At 36.6% G+C, this 14182-nt stretch overlaps 2 protein-coding genes across 5 annotated transcripts; one reads left to right on the forward strand and one right to left on the reverse strand.

Moving 5' to 3' along the window:
* The first annotated feature begins 1451 nt into the window (after positions 1-1451).
* On the forward strand, positions 1452-6732 carry LOC111790607 (solute carrier family 35 member F1-like). The gene is made up of 11 exons (XM_023671576.1): positions 1452-1864; positions 2522-2616; positions 2947-3004; positions 4160-4354; positions 4492-4568; positions 4810-4892; positions 5032-5083; positions 5292-5360; positions 5865-5951; positions 6029-6090; positions 6342-6732. Exons 1-11 carry the CDS (start codon positions 1747-1749, stop codon positions 6532-6534), a joined length of 1089 nt encoding a protein of 362 aa, XP_023527344.1. The 5' UTR covers positions 1452-1746; the 3' UTR covers positions 6535-6732.
* An 819-nt stretch (positions 6733-7551) lies between these two features.
* On the reverse strand, positions 7552-13701 carry LOC111790604 (uncharacterized protein At3g49140-like). 4 transcript variants are annotated; one of them, XM_023671572.1, is made up of 12 exons: positions 13445-13697; positions 12851-12917; positions 11707-11944; positions 11443-11545; positions 11257-11321; positions 11022-11135; positions 10841-10939; positions 10497-10650; positions 9491-9627; positions 9074-9223; positions 8113-8208; positions 7552-7973 (listed from the first exon to the last, which is right to left on the reverse strand). In XM_023671572.1, the coding sequence occupies exons 1-12, from the start codon at positions 13476-13478 to the stop codon at positions 7860-7862; spliced, it is 1371 nt and encodes a 456-aa protein (XP_023527340.1). In that variant the 5' UTR covers positions 13479-13697; the 3' UTR covers positions 7552-7859. The 4 variants fall into 4 exon arrangements, with proteins under 4 accessions (XP_023527340.1, XP_023527342.1, XP_023527341.1 ...); XM_023671574.1 differs by having other exon boundaries at positions 11707-11864; positions 13445-13696; XM_023671573.1 differs by having other exon boundaries at positions 9491-9606; positions 13445-13695.
* Positions 13702-14182: the final 481 nt, after the last annotated feature.

Below are 14182 nucleotides of genomic sequence, written 5' to 3' on the forward strand. Positions count from 1 at the left end.
AAAGTTACTTTTCCAAATAATCTTAAATTTCCACGTGTTTATTAAGTTTTTTTTTTTTTTTTTGGTAATTAATGTGAATTTTTTAAAAAATTAAAAAGAAAAAAAATGGAAGGATAGATATATTTTTTTATAATTTTTGGTAGCATTGACTTTTTTATTTTATTTTATTTTATTTTATTTATTATTGATAGCATTGACAAAGTTATTTTGTAATTAATGTAAATTCAAAATGGGAAATTCCCTAGTAAAAAATAAAAATGATTAAAATTGTGTAATTTAAATTTTAAAATTAAAAGTTTATTAAATTTTGTTATTTTAAATCATTTTTTTTTTAAAAAGAAGTAAATAAAATGAAAGAGGATAAGAATGTCCGTACTTATAAGACTTAAATCAATATTTAAATTAATATATTAAAAGTCAGCTTATAATTTCATTTAATATTTAATTAAATATAATTAATCATGATAAGCCCTAAACTATTAATAATATTTATGTCATTTGCACAATGCTATACGCCACACACTCCAAAATATAAATTGTTTAAAATTTTAAATTAATATTTAAATTTATTTTTTCATCGAAAATCTTTAGATAAACGGCACGGCAAAAACAGGAATAGAATACTAAATTTTTTTTTGCATACATTATGGTACTATCGGGAAATGAGCTTATTTTTCTTTTGAAACCCTATCTTTTCATCGTGTTCTCGAGCATTTAGAATGTTAGTGGTGGTTGAAACGACGATATCTTGATTACTCTTATAGTTGTCATATATGTTGGAGGAAGCTACCCATGATTACTACTTTTGTGGTGCAAGAACACGTTCTTCTCACCTAGGTAGAACCATAACTCAAACCTAATTGAGATTGTTTACGTAGACTTGTATCGGTCCCTTTTTAGATACGTTAATAAGGGTAAGAGACAGTGAGATCAAAGATAATAGGAGACGAAAAGACTACCACTCGAGATGGTGAGACCAAATCTGTTGAGTCTAGGGCAGAGGATATCAAGATTCAAGAAATACATATTAAGCTTTCGTTGGATAACGTGGATACTCCCAATGTGTTTAACTAATAATTGTTTAGGATTCAATTCATTCGACTCGAAATCTAGATGGCTTTCTAGTTGTCTCTCTCGTTTCTCGATCGAGATCTAATGGATTCAACTAAATTAAGAAAATATCAAAAAAATTTACAATCCAACTGAAATCTATATATTTCGAACGAGAAAATGATTGAGAATTACGTAAATCAACGAAGAAATATGAATTTTGACTGAGAATCAGATCGAATAATATAAATAAATTAAGGGTTTGTTTATTAATTAATTTTGTTGGTATTGAATGAATTAAGAATATAAAAATAATCTTTTTTTTTTTTTTTTAATATAAAAGAGGAAATTTTCAAAAATGGAAATCCAATTATATATTAATTTCCCCAGTTGCAATGGCTTCATGGTGCCAGTTGACATTGCCGTATGATCCTGCCGCTACAGATAGGTTTGAATTGTATAATTTACGATACTTTCAATTTTCAGTGTTCTCTATGCTTAGATCATTTTCCGATAGCGAAAGAAACTTCACAACGATGCGGCTGGCGATCCATTTCGACAATAAATTCCACCATTCCCTAAGTTTTCTTGTCGATTTCAAAGCCGGTTCTGCAGAATTGATTTCAGTGATCTTCTGTAAGTTTCTGCGATTTTCTTTTTCAATTTTGTTGTGTGGCTGATTGTGGAAGATAGAAGATGAGAGGTTTTAGGACGCTTTGGACGAAGAAGACATGGATAGGTCTTGGATTGGGACAGATTCTGTCTCTACTCATCACTTCCACGGGGTTTTCTTCCTCTGAGCTTGCCAAACAGGGTTCGTTTCTCTTGCATTTACTCCTACTTTTTCACTGTTCTAAGCAATCGCATGTTTGTAGCTAATTTTGTGATAGCCGGTAGATATTGTCTGCTTTTGCCGTATAGCTGTTAGTTTTACGATTTTAAAATGTGTCTACTAGGGAGAGGTTTCCACGGAATGCTTCGTTTCCCTTTCCAACCAATGTGAGATCTCACAATCTACCCCCTTGGGGGCATTTGTCCTTGCTTGCACACCGCCCGATGTCCAGCTTTGATACTATTTGTAATAGCCCAAGCCCACCGCTAATAGATATTGTCCGCTTTGACCCGTTACGTATAGCTGTCAGCCTCACAATTTTAAAACGCATCTACTAGGGAGAGGTTTCCACACTCTTATAAGGAATGCTTCGTACTCTCCAACCAATATGGGATCTCACAATCCACCCTGTATTAGCCCAAACCCACCTCTAATAGATATTGTCCGTTTTGGCCCGTTATATATAGTCGTCAGCCTCACGGTTTTAAAGCGCATCTACTAGGGAGAGGTTTCCACACCCTTGTAAGGAATGCTTTGTTCCCTTCTCCAACCAATGTAGGATCTCACAACTTGTCCATCGGAATAACGCTATTTTGATTGCACTCTGAATTTGATGATTTATATTGTGATTTGTTTTAGGAATCAATGCACCCACCTCGCAGTCTTTTGTAAATTATGTGCTCTTGGCGATTGTCTATGGGATCATCATGTTTTCCAGAAGGAAAGCCTTGAAGGTTACTATTTCTATCATTGACTTTTTGTTTAGTTCATTGAAATTGTAGTGATCTTATTTATTTATTATGTGATTGTTCAACGTTGAAAAGAGATGAGTAATAATTATTTGAGCGTCGACTTTTAAGTACGTTCTTTTGTCCCCAATACTTAAATGCTTGTTAGGTAACCAAAAGTTGACTTATTTATTTATTCATAATTTCTTCGCTTTATTGTATACTTTTTGTAAAGATTTACCAAATTGAACCGAAAGTGTTTTGAAGAAAGGTGTAGAATAAAACAAAGTCATTGTCTATGGGGTTAAATAAATAACATGCTTTCTTTCAATGCAGGCAAAATGGTATTACTACATACTGCTTGGATTAGTAGATGTAGAGGCCAATTTCCTTGGTAAAACTATTATGTTATTTTTAGTTTATGCTGTGGATTTTGTTCTGTTGTCTGTGTGCGCTTGAAGAAATCTGTTACTGCAAGCATAATTTTTTATTTTTATTATGTTTTTTTTTTTGGGATAACCGCTAGCAGATATTGTCCTCTTTGGGCTTTTCCTTTCGAACTTCCCGTCAAGGTTTTTAAAACGCGTCTGCCAAGGAAATGTTTTCACACTCTTATAAAGAATGTTTCATTCTCCTCCCCAACCGATGTGGGATCTCACAATCCACCCACCTTTGGGACCCAGCGTCCTAGCGTCCTCATTGGCACTCGTTCCCTCCTCCAATCAATGTGGGACCCCCCAAATCCACCCCCCTTCGAGGCTCAGCCTCCTCGCTGGCATATTGCCCGGTGTCTAGCTCTAATATCATTTGTAACAGCTCAAGCTCACTGCTAGCAGATATTGTCTTCTTTGGGCTTTCCTTTTCGGGCTTCCTCTCAAGGTTTTTAAAACTCGTCTACTAAGAAGAGGTTTCCACACCTTTGTAAGGAATGTTTCGTTCCCCTCTTCAACCAATGTGGGATCTCACATAAGCTCACTCGAAGTTTTGAATTTGGACCTCTAAAGAGGTATGATCGAGAAACTCCAATCACTTGCCAATGGGGCTGCCCCTTGGGGCACATAAGCTCTCTGTTGATGCTGCTATTTTTCAATTTCTTTAATCCTAACAAAATGAAATCAACCATCTTTATTAAATATGACAAGTTGAGCGAGACTGAAGATGATAAACTACTTTTAAGGTGATAATAATAGGACTCTGCACTGAATTGAAGAACTATAACATAAATTCAGCTGATGTAAGAAAATAATGTGGCCAAGAATGGATGATGAACTGGTGGCCAATGTAGATTGGAATAAGGGAATTCAATCTCTTTGGAATAAGGGGTTCAATATCAGTGTTGAAATTGAACTTGAACTTGAGTTGAACTTTGACCACTTTAGTTATGTCTTCTTGAATCAATAAGGGTAGTAAAGTTTTTCTTAAGCATATTCAATTTGCAATTATCTTATTCCATTTTCATTGTCATTGAATTCCTTTCCCTTGACATCATACCATTATGGATCTCATATTCTAATGACTTCAGAACAAAAACTGATTCAGTTCATTGCAGTGGTAAAGGCCTATCAATACACATCCATAACAAGTGTAATGCTGCTTGATTGTTGGGCAATCCCTTGTGTGTTGCTGTTCACTTGGCTATTTTTGAAAACAAAATATAGACCGAGGAAGATAGTTGGTGTCGTATTCTGTGTGGCTGGCGCCATCGCAGTTGTTTTTTCTGATGTTCATGCCGGTGAACGGGCAGGTAGCATTATGATCTCTATCCTATCTCTCTTTTCCTCTCTACTCTTTGCTATCACTCTTCATTGATCAGAATCATTTTTTAAATTAAGTTTCATGTATTTGATATTGCTGGAGCCTTACTCAGAAATTTGTTTCCAGGAGGAAGCAACCCCATTAAAGGGGATGCACTGGTCATTGCTGGTGCTACACTTTATGCTGTCAGTAATGTCAGTGAGGTAATGTTTGTGTGTCTTGGTGGCACACTTCTTGCTCCCATTTCTTTTAAGTAGGCAGTGAAGTGAATATTTTCAAATTCCATATTTGCTCATCTTTTGCTATGACGTTTTCTTTACATGCTAGCATATCATATTCTGCTGAGGAATTCAATTCTTTCTTAAATCATTGTTCTTTTTGTTTTTCATTTTATAAATCCTTGGTCCTTCGCCCTTTCAGTTTTCAGCTCTCTTTTCTTTTCAGGAATTCCTTGTGAAGAATTCTGGTAGAGTTGAATTAATGGCAATGCTTGGTCTCTTTGGCTCAATCATCAGTGGAATCCAAATGTATCCATTATCTGATGTTCAGTTGGTTCTATTTACTCTCATCAGCTTTAGAACTTGTTTTTGAACTCTCATTCTTGAGCCTACAACTATTATGTCACTAAAGTTATTCTCTAGTTTTGAGCCTTGACGATGTTAATAGAAGCATTATAGAGCGCAATGAGTTGAAATCAATTAATTGGACTGCAGGGGCAGTAAGTCTCTCGTTCTCTCTTTCTCTTATCATCAACTCAAATAAATGTATACTTCTCAGAGGTGTTTAAATTCTTCTGCAAATTTATTGTTGGAGAATATATACATAAATGCTTTAGTAGCTTTGCAGTAAGAGTTGAAGGTTTGAATTTCTAAACCTTGATTATGAACGCCCTTTCTCACACGAGTTTATGCCTTTTGATGTTCCAGACTCTTCCATTTGTGGGATTTTCAGTGGCTATGTTTCTCTTCTATTCCTTGGTTCCTATATTGCTTCAGGTATGAGAGATGTGACAATGAAATTTTTTGATCTTTTGAAGTTTTAACAATGTGTGTCATCAAGCAAGAATATTTCCTGGAAAAAAGGTAGAATCCTGGACCATCTAATATAGACCCTTCTTATATGAATTCAGGAATGCTTACCTCTTTTCAATCACCATGAACTGATCCATGGTGATCAAATCCCATGTTGTACAAGGCTGATATAAGTATCCAAACAAAATAGATTCGAACTTCTCCCGAGTAAATTCATAGGATATAGTTTAAAATTTTGAAGGGATTGGATTCGTTTTAATAGTAAACTAAACAAGTAGGAGTGTCCCATTCAACTTGCCTCTCTTTTGAATCTATTCTATACATCTTTTGAGGTTATGGGTTAAGAAATTATCTTTAGGGATTTTGTTTTTTTTTTTATTCTGTCATAGAAAAACCTGTTTTGGGGTGATGCAAATCTGCAACTATACCAGATAATTGCATGAAGCCTTTCTGTTTCTTCCATCCTAGATCAATGGAGCGGCAATGTTGAACCTGTCTTTGATGACCTCAGACATGTGGGCTGTTGTAATACGCATTTTTGCTTATCATGAGAAGGTCTGGTAACCTGCAATGCCGTATCTCATGTTGATAAATTTGCTATGACTGCTGTTTTATGGAACTATTTGCTGCAGGTCGACTGGATATACTTCGTGGCCTTTCTTGCTGTCGTTGTTGGGCTTGTTCTTTATTCAGTGTACGTATCGACTTCCCTGATTGCAGCTAGAGATAAACTTAAAAGTTTGTGCCATTTGATAGCTATTTGGTTTTTTGTTCTTGAAAAATAAGCTTATAAACGTTACTTCCACTTGTTGAGCTCAAGGACCATCTCCAACTATTTTCCAAATCTGGGGAAGTAACAACAGTGTCTTTTTTTTGAAACCTCATAGAACGAACTTAAAAGCTTTGTACGTTGTCTTGTGTTTGAATACTATTTTGAAAATGCAGGGCCGACAAAGAAGAAAATCACAGCCGTGTCGATGTAGCCATTGAAATCGTCGATGAGGAAAGGGGTTCAGGTAGTACACCAGATGTTCGTGTTGATGGCGATGAAGGGAGGGATCACATTGACAAAAAGGATGAGAATGCTTTGGTAGAACCAGAACCAGAACCATCGATATTGGGTTCAAGAGGAACATAGTTTTGAGTTCCAAGAAGTTGGGATATTGAAACAGCAACAGGACAAGAATAACTGAAATGTAAAGCTGTTTTAAGAGAATCGTTCGAATATTCAATTTCGAAGTGACATTATAGTTCTTTTTCACAAAATGTACATACGTTTGTCTGACCTTCTCTTGAGGTCGAAAGTTTGAATATACGTACTCATAATTATTTTGGAGCTACAACAACCATCATTGTGATCTAAAGCGATCAACATTCTTCGCCTAAGGGTCCCTTTCGTCGAGGTGAGAGGTTTGGGGTCAACAGCAATTATCTCGAGTAACATCCTTCCCCAACGGTCCCTTCGGGGTTGTCACTAATGATCGATCGTGAGTTAGATTGTTTTCTTTTTTTAATCTCCCAAAGTTTATTTTGAAATTCAAAATAAATTCTTCACTTACAAATTCCCTAAAACAAATGTTTATTTACAAAAATTAATCCGTTATTTATTTCTGAAATTTTGAATATCTAAAAAAGAGAACTTAGAAATCTATTTAAAAAAATCCGTCGAGAAGAATAAAATAATATGTTTTTTTAAAAATTTAAAATTTAAAATTTAAAACATGGGGGGCCCACCTTTCCCTAACCTTTCTTCTTCCTCTTCTCCATCACTATATTTTCTTCTTCCTCCACCACTGTCTGGATGCCTGAGAATCGGCCGTCGCCGGAGTCTGCTGCGGTCTTGAGTCATCGTCAATAGGAAGAAGCTGCAGCAGGTGTAGGATCTCGCAGGAGTTGCAGTGGGGTTCGCCGGTTGCTTCTGCATAGTCGTGGATCATCCACCGCCGCCTGGAGTCGTTCGCCGCGCCGGTTGCAGATTGCTCGAAAATACCGGAACCATGGACCCGCGTTCCCTCGCATGGAGTCCTCCGTCCGCTGCCGCCTGGAACTGCTGGAACGCCGCCGTCGTGAACTCGGGTAATCTCCCAATTCACATTTTCCACCATTTCCCTTCAGACCCTCCCAAAGAAAATCCCTAAAAATGAAGTTAAGGATCTTTTCAATCGGCTTGGCCAATGTATCGACATGTTAGAAAGAGTGGACGAAGAAGAGTTTGTCCATCTCTTGTTACAGAGTTTTTGATATCTGGGCATTCATCAATGCCGTGCCTACCATTGAACAAGGGAATTCAGATATGACAGTCAAGAGGGTAACTAACACCAAGAACAAAAACAAGAGCAGGCAAAGGGAATCCATAAGAAAGAGGATAAATTATCAAACTGTACAATTCTGAAACTAAGACTAATTCTATGACAGATTTGAGTAAACAAGTCCCCTTAGCTTTGTAATTTATTTCTGGGTGTTCTAAAAACTGACAGTATCTCCCATTCCGTCCCCATGGCTTCGTAATCGTTTACGACGAGATCGTGGGAACAAGAGTTGCTGAATCTGCTTTTCTGCTGCAACTTCTGATGTTGCCTACAACAACATAGAAAAAGGATGATGTAGTTTTAACAGGGCAGCAGCTATGGCTAAAAGGTAAAATGTTCATCCCTGAAGGAAGGTGGCGTTGGTAAAGCTTTATATAAACCAGACCATGAAGGTGTAGGTGGCTTACCCGGAGTTTGAATGGAAATCGATAAGTCCGTACTTCTACCCCGAAACATACCCTCACATCCATGCCGAGACTATCGACTCCGATCAAAGTAGCATCCTGATAAACATACATCGCAAACTATCAATCTGTATAAGTTATTGGATTCAGCTAAAGAAATTGAAACCGATGCATCAAGATTTTAAAACGCATCTACTACAGTAGGTAACATGGTTATAACTAAATCACTGATGAATGAGTGAGAGAGTAAATAATAAAATCTGATTACTCATAGTTGGCTGAGGAACACAAATTTAACTGTGTTAATGTATCGACATAGATAAGAAGGTTTTTGTAACAGCCTAAGCCCACCGCCAATAAATATTGTCTTTTTTAGGCTTTTCCTCAAGGTTTTAAAACGTGTCTACTAGGGAGAGATTTCCACACCTTTATAAGGAATGTTTTGTTCTCCTCTCCAACCAATGCGGGATCTCACAATCCACTCCCCTTGGGGCCTCTCACTGGCACATTGTCTGGTGTCTAGCTCTGATACCATTTGTAACCGTCCAAATCCACCACTAGCAAATATTGTCATCTTTGGGTTTTCCCTTCTGGGCTTCTCCTTAAGGTTTTAAAACGCGTCTACTAGGGAAATTTTTCACGCTGTTATAAAGAATGTTCATTCTCCTCTCCAACTAATGCGGGATCTCACAGTTTTCGTGTAAATCCGTTTGGGTTGAGGAGAGGACACCTTGTCCCTTTGCCCTTCAGTTTGTAAAGCTGTTCGTTTCTTATTAGAAAAGGCAAAATGAATAAAATAAAAACACTTTTAAGTGTATCATATCCAAGATACAACCATCATGGTTGGCTGAGGAACACAAATTTAAACTTTGTGTTAATGTATCAACTTAGATAGGAAGGTTTTTGTAACCATGAGAGTATAACAAAAAAAGAGTTGCAGAACATCACAATGAAGAAGAACTACCTGAACATGAAGACCCTTCTTTTTGCAAAGAGCCTTAAGGGCAACATTACACCTAATACCCTTCTCACGAAAACGCTCAACAATTTCCGCGGTAGAGTGCAGAAGAATATCAGGTTCAGCATCTTCAAAATCTTGCAAACTAACTTCAGACTGCAAAACCCCATTCAAAACTAGCATGCCTGAGTAACCAATGCCAAACCTTTACCTTTCTGAATTATTTTTGTTCTTTTGCTTCATGCTAAATCAATTCGTGTCGTCTTCTCTTTACTAAAATTTTCCTTAATATTCCATTATTGGATATGATAAATAGCTCTTACATTCATTCTTGTCATTCTAATCTTACTGGCCCTACTACAGATCAAATAAATACTGATATAAGCAAGCAAAGCAGGAAAAAAAGGGTAATCAAGAACACACCTGAACTCCATACACAGAGAAGAGCTCAATTCTCATTGTCTCCAATCTGTAGAGAGTGGATCGTTGGCTGCTTCGATCACTTTTGGACTCGAATCTCAAGTTTTCGCCATCTAAATCTGAGGTTAAAGATGAAATGACTAGGAAGAACTCGATCAACAATGAGCCTATAGTGCTTAGAAGAAGGTAGAAATATATACACTTAACTACAAGTAATGAATCAGTGACTTTTTTTTATACCGAAGGAGAAAATAAAAACCGTGCAAATGTAGAACCTTCTAGTACTTCTCATAAATCAAATCCTGATTCAAAACCACAAGTAGAGATTCCAGGTATGTTATTATAAAACGAGGTTCATGAATGGAACCTACATCTAGAACTAATAATTGTTGGAATATCATTCAAAAAGGCAACGAGCCCAAGCAAACCGACCTAAGGAACAAGGACCTTTACTTTTACCATCACTAACATTGAATTCCTAACAGTATTCACGAGGCGTTTAAGGACCCCGAATGGAGAGATGCTATCATTCATGATATTTAAGCCTTAGATAAAAATAACATCAGGGAAACTACGATCTTCCCCGGAAAACAACCTGTAAGTTGTAAGTGGATCTTCATCATTATACCTCAAATGGTAGAATAATGTGGAAGAACAAAGAAAGTCAACCAACTTTGATGTCAACAAACCTTGAAAACCTTTACTTAAGGATGGAAGTTGCTCGATCAAAGTCAACGAATGAACATCTTTCAAAGTCAAAGGACTTGTAATCTCGGAATTATCTCACAATACATTTTATGTATCTTTATATATCACCCAATTACGAAGAAATATCGACCAGCCCATAATATATCTCACCATTTCCCCCTATCATCTTCATATCTCACTCGTTAAAGTGTTCTCTAAACAATCCATGACAGTATAATCTTGAACCATTTAACCGAATGGTTCGGAAACAGAACCAGATTTGCTACTCTAGTACAGCGTATTCATCATATGAGGAAGTTACCTTTCCATTCTGTGTTGAAGCCTTCACTTTCTTCGAAGTAGAATAATCTTCTTATATAAGATTCTTCATCAGCATATGCAGGTCTGAGACATCCCAAAATGGAAACTCCATTTGAAGGATGCTTCATCTTTCTGTCATATTCCATATTGATAACCTATTAGGTAACAAACATTTAATAACGAGTTTATTGAACTTTCCTCGTTCTAATCGAACGTATTACAAGCCTAGTTCCTAGGAGCAGGATGTGATGTTAAAATAGTCTAATAACTAAGCTATTTGCAACAATATGTTATATAATGTAAGGCATGTGGTAATAACGAAAACGAAGTACTGGTGGCAATCACCTTGTTCAAACACTTGGCGAAGTATATAGGATGAACCAAGCTCGAAACATCTGAAACTCCCCAGTCAACCGGATTATCGGCTAAATCGGTTTCCACTGCCTATAAGACCAATTGAAATGTGGCTACATTAACTCTAGAATAAAGAATATAGGAAAATCAAACCAGATAACTAAGTACTTACCTCAATATAATCAAAACCAAAAGGAAGAACATCACCATAGACACTATCTGCCGCAATATAATCTCCAACTGTCCTACTCTCATACATTTGAATGTCCATTCCAATCAAAGCAGTCTGTGGGTGAAGAAGTCTCATAAATACCATAAACTCTCTACCATATTGGGGTACGAGAAAGAAAGTAGAGAAACTTTAGGACATTTTAAAGAGTTATAATCTATAACATGTAGATCCTTACCACTGGATTGTGAGCTCCACGATCTTCTAACATGTTCGCACTGTCAAAAATTTCAAAATACAAATCTGAACAGAACAAAATATTACCAAGTTTGATTCAGTCACTAAGATCGATACGAGCGTATACATAAAAGTGACAAACCATTAACAAGAGCAAATAAAAAATATAGTGAAAAGAAAATAAAACCTCCATAATCGTCGATAACATATTGAAACTCATCCCACGATACCCGTTCATGTGGTTCACTGTGCACAGTTCCAGGAAATAACAGCAAAGCATTGCTATTGACCTAATACGAAGACAGAGTCAAGAGGTGAAACCATACTTGCTTCTACCTTAATGTTATCACCACATTGTACAACAATTTTCATTAACCACATGTCAGCTAACTTCTATTTTATCGAAAAACATAAAAAACGATCAAGAGAAAACACGCAGAGCAATCCAAACCTCCACAGCTGTCCGTGCTACTTCTGCAGCAGTGAGTTCAGTATTCCGTGCTCTTTTGCGAACTTTTAGATCTTCAAGAGGATGATAACCTTTGTTAGTTAAATAACTTGATGAATCTGGAACTGAATCTGGAACTGAATCTGGGTAATCAGCAGCAACTGAAACTTTTGACAAGCAAAGATCACGTCCCTTGGACAACCAATGAAATTCTGTGGATCCAAATATTGGATTTCTGCCACTAAAATTTACCACAAAAACAAGAAACAAATATTCAATTCATGAAGTCAAAAGGCCTCTTGGCTGAAACCAAAAAACAAAAGGTAAAAAAGGAAATACATTCTGTTATCTTTTCTTTTTTTCATTTTCCATCGAGAAACCCAACTTTCATTGTGATCAAAATGAAAGCCTAATATGAAAAGGGGCCAAAAAACGAATAAGACCTTACGACTAATTACAGAAGTTTTTGGCAACAAACGCCCACGATCAAGGCGATTAAGCTTGACCAGGGACCAAACGTCCTCCCAAGACATCTCTACCCTCTAAAAAAGGCCCTCCAGAGACTTGATTGTAGTTATCTCAACCGTCAAAGCCAAGTTAGAAGAATCTCAATTAATATCGCAAGACAACAACTAGACTTACAATGAGTAGGCTTGAGAAACTATTGGATATATCACACTTTAAAAGCATGTGCATCTGCACCTTCCCTATGGTGCACAAAACATAACCTCAAAGCATACAAAACTCGAAACATTACAACCAGGAACAAACTAGGAGAGTAAAGATTATAGATTCATTCTCAAGTTGGTTCTCAGTTAAGTGGTGGGAAGTATTTGAGTTGGTTCTCAGTTGTCATATCTCTTCTCACCTTTTTCAAAAGTTGACTTTCGATCTAGTGTGCAGTATCGGATCTCTTTTTTCTTCCGTTAGTCTCTTTTGCTCGGGGCCTAACGTTCTTGACCTTTATTTCAAAGATTTGATTGAATAATTATTTTAGGCTATTTGTTGAAGAGGATTTAGTATTATTTTGATTCTTATTTATATCCTTCTCTATAATCCTTAGCTGTTTTTCGATGAAAATTTTAAACAAACAGATTAAGAACGAGCTACAACAATGGATCATAACCCACCAAAATTATGAACTCACCGGACATCAAAAGAAGATCTACTCCACCTGCTTGTGAATGCATGAGATGTCGAGCAACAAGCCCCTTCTGTATGACATTGGGAAAGTGGAGATTAAGAACAAAACCCAAAACAAATGCTACAAAACGAAGGATTTTATCAAAATGCCTTGAAATTGAAATCAGGGCAAAATGAATAAATTGTCATGAACTAGAGATCCTAATTCACATTAATTTCTTCCCATTGCATGACTATATATGCCCCAACGACAAGTTCACATGGCGGAGGACAAAATGGAAATCCCCAGAGCTTCTAAAGCTCAGAAAACATAAAGCCTAACAATTATATGGAAAAACCAGACTCCCCGGACGAACACATACTATAAATTCATCAGTTGTTCGTCTTTCTCGATCCAAACAGACGAAACCCCAATTCAAACAAAATAACCTGGGTATTCAAAAACACCATGAAAATCGATGATCGATGGCCCTCCATTTAAAAAAAAAATGTCCAGACAATCAATTCGTCTAGGAAAACAAATCAGTTCAACACAATCGATGATCCCAAATGCGAAGAATGAACTCGATACATAAAAAGAAGCGAATTATACGATTACCGAAGGTAAGTGAAGAAGCTACAGCGATCGCCATGAGAGATCAAAGTCGAACTGAACTGTGATGGGCCGTCTCCACGAACACTTCGCAATAAGAATTGGTCATCAAGATTCAAGCGTCAGCGAAAAGGGAAGATGTCCAAGTCCCAACGTGTTCAGAAATCTCAGTTTAATAAATGTAGAAAATAACAAATGGGTTCATCAATTCTGTTTTTATATACAAAGAAAAAATTGAGGGGCTGCAAAAAAATTTAAACAATGATATTGAGATTGTGAAGCACAGGACTCAAAAGGACATAAGACAGACACCACATATTTCGGATTTCGGTGTTGTCCACAAGGTCAGGCCTGGTTCATGTGAAATCTGAATGTTGACCCGTCCAAAAGACCTCGGTTGCATTCATTGTCAGTACTCTTACGAAAAATGTTTGGATTGAATATTTAAAAGTACCCAATAAGTGAACTCATTGTTTAGTCGGAGAAATGCAAACATGTGCAACATATCTATCACTATCATAACATGTGAGACCTAGACTCATCGTTTTTTATGTGTCTTACTTTGCTACAGATGACTCGTGATACATGCACATGGATCCATTAGACGAGTATTAATCCTTCATAGACTGAGACTATGGACACGTGTAATTGGAATGTAAAATAGTATCATAATCATTCATTTAGGTCCAATTCCATTAGAGTCAAAATTCACCTACCCATAATCATGACAAAGAAAAACAACTT

The sequence above is a fragment of the Cucurbita pepo genome, chromosome LG03 (assembly GCF_002806865.2).
Source record: "Cucurbita pepo subsp. pepo cultivar mu-cu-16 chromosome LG03, ASM280686v2, whole genome shotgun sequence".
Lineage (NCBI taxonomy): Eukaryota > Viridiplantae > Streptophyta > Magnoliopsida > Cucurbitales > Cucurbitaceae > Cucurbita > Cucurbita pepo.

Bases quoted from the DNA above. Each gene is read 5' to 3' on its own strand.
- LOC111790607 (XM_023671576.1), top strand. From the start codon at position 1,747: ATGAGAGGTTTTAGGACGCTTTGGACGAAGAAGACATGGATAGGTCTT. The intron at 1,865-2,521 runs GTTCGTTTCTCT...GATTTGTTTTAG, and splicing joins CTCTGAGCTTGCCAAACAGG to GAATCAATGCACCCACCTCG. The intron at 2,617-2,946 runs GTTACTATTTCT...CTTTCAATGCAG, and splicing joins CCAGAAGGAAAGCCTTGAAG to GCAAAATGGTATTACTACAT.
- LOC111790604 (XM_023671572.1), bottom strand. From the start codon at position 13,478: ATGGCGATCGCTGTAGCTTCTTCACTTACCTTCG. The intron at 10,940-11,021 runs GTAAGTACTTAG...TTGGTCTTATAG, and splicing joins TTGGTTTTGATTATATTGAG to GCAGTGGAAACCGATTTAGC. The intron at 9,628-10,496 runs GTAACTTCCTCA...AGTTCTTCCTAG, and splicing joins CTTCAACACAGAATGGAAAG to TCATTTCATCTTTAACCTCA.